Source organism: Berghia stephanieae, chromosome 14, assembly GCF_034508935.2.
Source record: "Berghia stephanieae isolate SIO BIC M18660-M18661 chromosome 14, UCSD_Bste_1.3, whole genome shotgun sequence".
Taxonomy (NCBI): domain Eukaryota; kingdom Metazoa; phylum Mollusca; class Gastropoda; order Nudibranchia; family Aeolidiidae; genus Berghia; species Berghia stephanieae.
The window spans coordinates 15,928-20,927 of NC_088373.1; the positions used below are offsets into that span (position 1 = coordinate 15,928).

The following is a 5,000-nucleotide window of genomic DNA, read 5'->3' on the forward strand; positions in this document are numbered from 1 at the left end:
AGAGAGAGAGAGAGAGAGAGAGAGAGAGAGAGAGAGAGAGAGAGAGAGAGAGAATATGCGACCCATCGCCTTGGAAGGGTAAATACCGCAAGACCGTACAGATCCATGGTGCTCCATCTAGAGCCCCCCAGCGATCCTATTGGGGACCAAGAAGTCATTTTGAAGCGGGAGGGGGGGGGGGGGGGGGCGGAAGGGGTTGCTAAAGGATTGGTAAATTAATGTTACTATTATTGGGACTGGAACCCTCAGGGCAGAAGATCAAGGGGAAGGCCACGAGGAACATGGAGAAGAATTAAAGAAGGTGATATACAGAGAAGTGGTGAGACCTGGAATGAGATAAAAAAAAAGTTAGCTCAGGATAGAGAAGGATGGAAACTGTTTGTCTGTGGCCTATACCCTGACCCAGGGTGAAAATGGCAATGATGATAATGATGAGTATTGATAATGTGACAGAGTCAGGTGAAGACACTGGTGTAAGATAAACATCTGAAAAAGTTGATGTCGGCTGTCTTCTATTTGTGACCCATCGTCTCAAAACGGTATTATGTCGGAACGAACCACATGCTTAAAAGCCGAATTAAATGTTAAACTGGTCAAAAATATAAAGTGTTGGCATCAGCACCCTAAAATATGGTATCCATTCTCCACAATAAAACATACAAACTCAACACAAGTCTGATATTTCTGACTATAAATTCAATTTTCAACATCTTAACCATCTCGACTTAATAGCGTTTTGAGGCAGTGGGTCACATTTTAGGGGCGGTGGTGTGGAGGGGGGGCGGGGGGGGGGGGGGGGGGGGGGGGGGGGGGGGGGGGGGGGGGGGTTCGTTTTTCTTGTAGTCTTCTCTCTGTGTTGTCGTCAATGTGTCATATTATGCACGTCTTCAGATCATTTTCTATAGATAGTATGCGCTTGGCTAAGAAGCTCACAATATTGTCATCCGGAAGTATAACGGACCAACACACAAAACTCTGTGTAACCATGAACTTTTATAGCCTGGATAATACAGTTAAGTGAGAATTACTCATAAACGTAGATGGCAAAAACGCAATAGCAAAGACCCGAGTGACGTCATATTCAAACTATCTATTATTGCAAAAAAAGCAATTACGACAAATTCCAGATACAAATTTTTTGTTCATTTCATTGAAACGGTTTATGGTCTAGTGGTGTGACAATTCTCCTTGGGATCGGAAATTCCCGATTACGAGTCTCTCTCTCTCTCTCTCTCTCTCTCTCTCTCTCTCTCTCTCTCTCTCTCTCTCTCTCTCTCTCTCTCTCTCTCTGAGCTAGCGGCGCATTGTCGGGTTTTTGGAAAAGGCTCATAACTAACTCACATTCTCTCATCATGGGTGAAAAATGAGTACCTGGGAATTTAAAGCGTTGTTTATGTGCGGCTATGTGGTCTAGTGGTATTGTGGCGATCAGTTTTTGTCGGTGCTTCGCACGAACATTTGTCTTACATTTTAAGCACTACGACGCACTTCTATTGTATTAAATGTTTACTTCCGGTTTTTTAGTCTTGTAAGGTTCGTCCTCTGATCCATACAATCAATCCAAGTTCTATCCACTATTAAACGTTAGCAATAATCTATACACGGATTTTGTTATTACTTTATTGTATCATTACTGACAATTTCTACATTGGTGACCCCGACGCGAATACGTAAGATGGCTCAACCAGATCTCTCACAACAAGTCGCGAATTTGACAGGCCAACTACAGGCTCTTGCTGCTTCCACCAACTTCCGTGAACAACAAATCAACTCTGTCTCCATCAAGCTCCCGGAATTCTGGACCAAATCACCGGAGGTTTGGTTCGCAAGAGTGGAGGCACAGTTCAACACCAAGAAAATTACTCAGGATCAGACAAAGTACGACTATGTTGTCAGTTCTCTTGACATAAATACTGCAGAAGAAATTCAGTCACTGCTAGTAAACCCACCACATCTTGATAAATATGGCAGCTTAAAAAAAGCCTTGATCAAGACCTTCGGCAAATCCCAGACCCAGAAAGACACAGAACTCCTTAATCTTAATGGTCTTGGTGACAAACGCCCAACTGCTCTACTGCGCAAGATAAATGCACTGAATGGTGACCCTGTCACTCTGAAACGTACATTATTTCTCATGAACCTTCCCCCGGACATTCGAGGCATTTTAGCCGGGCACAATCTTACAGACACAGAAGAATTGGCTGAGGCAGCTGACATGATCTGGGAGACACGCATGACCGGTGTGCAACATATTTCCTCATCACCATTCCTGACTTACCCTCAGCAGGATGTAACAACCAGACGACCACAGTCAGAGGAGACTGTTGCTGCAATTAAGACAGTCCGCCAACGTGGACAGCCTCTTCAACATAGCATGCCCAACTCTATTTGCTATTATCATCAACGATTTGGACCAGACGCCCGTCGCTGCCAAGATGGTTGTTAATTTTCCAGTTTACTCAAACTCAAAGGAAACAAACAAAACTTGCCTTCTTCGGGAAACGCTTCGGCTGGTCGATGAACGTGGAATCGGTCAGCAATCCAAATTCAAACACGTTTTCCATTTATGATAGACGTTTGGGACTGTTTTGAGTACCCCAGCTAACTCGTGATATTATTCTTGTTCCTGATTATCCCCCATTATAAATGGATAGCAGGGAGACCGGCTGTTTACTTTCGGTTTAAGGTTAAAACAACAAAAACAAACAAAAAACAAAACAAAACAAGAGACACTTTATACAGCGATTATACGGTAAGCGGCGTCTGACCAACGGTATAAATATTTATAGAGACTGAGATAAATAAGGCGGTATAAACAATGTAGATAATATGTTATTATATATTTATATAAATATTATCATATATCTATTGTTAATTATATTTTTCTACTACAATAATATAGTAGAGAGAAAGAGAAATATTGATAATATATTAATATATTTGAGGCTGTTTTCAGAAGAAAATTTTTGTGATTTTCGTCCAAAAAAATAATCCATTGTTATTATTCTTATTTTATTATTATTGTTATTATTGTTATTATTATTATTATTATTACTACTACTACTACTACTACTACTACTACTACTACTACTACACTACTACTACTACTACTGATAATAATAATAATAATAATAATGATAATAATAATAATAATAATAATATAATAATAATAATAATAATGATAATAGTAATAATAATATATAATAATAATAATAATAATAATAATAATAATAATAATAATAATAATAATAATAATAATAATAATAATAATAATAATAATAATAATAATAATGATAATAATAATAATAATAATAATAATAATAATAATAATAATAATAATAATAATAATAATAATAATATAATAATAATAATATAATAATAATAATAATAATAATAATAATAATAATAATAATAATAATAATAATAATAATAATAATAATAATAAAAATAATAATAATAATAATAATAATATCCACCACAATTCAGAATCAACTCAACTCATCCCCCCCCCCCAACCCCAACCACCACCCTTCCCACCCCCCCCCCCCCCCCTTTTTTTTTTTTTAACCCCCATCCGGTCCACAGTTCCATTAGTCTCACATGGAGGGCAGCTAGCAGTAGGAAGAAGAAGAATTCATGCTCTACAAAAGTCTGATTAGCACACCCCCCCCCCTGCACCCCCCCCCCCACCCCCACCCCCATTCAATTCACCGGCCCTATCTCAACGTTGAATGCTTTCCCTCCGTCCCTTCCATTCCCCTTTATCTTTATCTTTAAATCGATAGGTTTCGATTTGGTCCTCCATTCCTACTAGCTGTCTTTTCATCGTTATGCCTCTACGACCAAAGGCAGACCTCACAATCACCCTCACACCCTCACACACTCACACAGACACACTCTCACTCACACCACACATATGTGACCCATCGCCTCTAAACGGTAATAATACCGGGATGACTCGGGTGCAAAAAATTGAATTTATTGACAAAAACATGAAACTTGGGGTTTGTTTCGAATTGTTATGTAAGAGAATAAAGACAATTTTTCACAATGCAAAAGCTCAAAATTTGGAATTTACTATCAATTTAATTCTAAAGTCACTTTTCAGGGTCCAATTCATCCCGACATATTACCGTTTCGAGTCGGAGGGTCATATATGCACCTCACATACACCACACACACCACACACTCATACCACACACACACTCACACACACACAACACACACACACTCACAGACACACTCACTCACACACACACACTCACAGACACACACTTTGTCATTAACTTAATACACGAATTATTAAATATGATCATTTATATAGCGCATTTTCACCCAGCAACCATGCTAAATGCGCTTCACGTGTGCTAATTTTTATCCCCTAACACGCCATATTGATCTATATTATATCCATTTCATTCAGTACCAGTCGCCGGTTGGGAATCCTTTTATACCAATACTCATATTATAAACGCTTCACTACCTGTAGCCAAGTACTCATTTCGACCTGAGTCGAGTGTGGTAGTGTGTGTAAAGTATCTTACCCAAGGAAAAAACGTCGGGGCCAGGAGTTTTTTTATGATCACTGTCACTCATACGCCCATTGATCACACCTAACATTGCTTGGTTTTGTGACGAGACAAGAAACGGTTCCACTAAGCCCCCCCCCCCCCCCTCCTACCCCTTCCCCATCAATACTTTGTGACCCACCTCCCGAATTTGGTAATATATCGGTTTGAACCAGATCATGTGGCTATGTGGCCTAGTCGTATGACACTCGCCTTCAGGTCTGAAGGTCCAGGGTTCGAGCCCTGCTCTGGTCGGTGCATAGTCGAGTCCTTGAAAAAGGCTCTTTACTCACACTATCTCACCGTATCCAGGTGTAAAATGAAGACCTAGCCGTTAGCAAGTGTCTGTGTCCAAAACAAATGAAATTGCAAAATCGCCTTACAGGCGCCATGTCTCGTCCTAGATCATAAGTGGTCCTGTTGGCTAAGGAT

At 39.7% G+C, this 5,000-nt stretch overlaps 1 protein-coding gene across 1 annotated transcript; it reads left to right on the forward strand.

The window, feature by feature from the left end:
- Window positions 1–1,675: 1,675 nt before the first annotated feature.
- Window positions 1,676–2,446, forward strand: LOC144960055 (uncharacterized). The gene has a single exon (XM_078893003.1). The coding sequence runs from the start codon at window positions 1,676–1,678 to the stop codon at window positions 2,444–2,446; it is 771 nt and encodes a 256-aa protein (XP_078749129.1).
- Window positions 2,447–5,000: the final 2,554 nt, after the last annotated feature.

Coding starts and splice junctions, on each gene's coding strand:
- LOC144960055 (XM_078893003.1), top strand. CDS start 1,676: ATGGCTCAACCAGATCTCTCACAACAAGTCGCGAATTTGACAGGCCAA.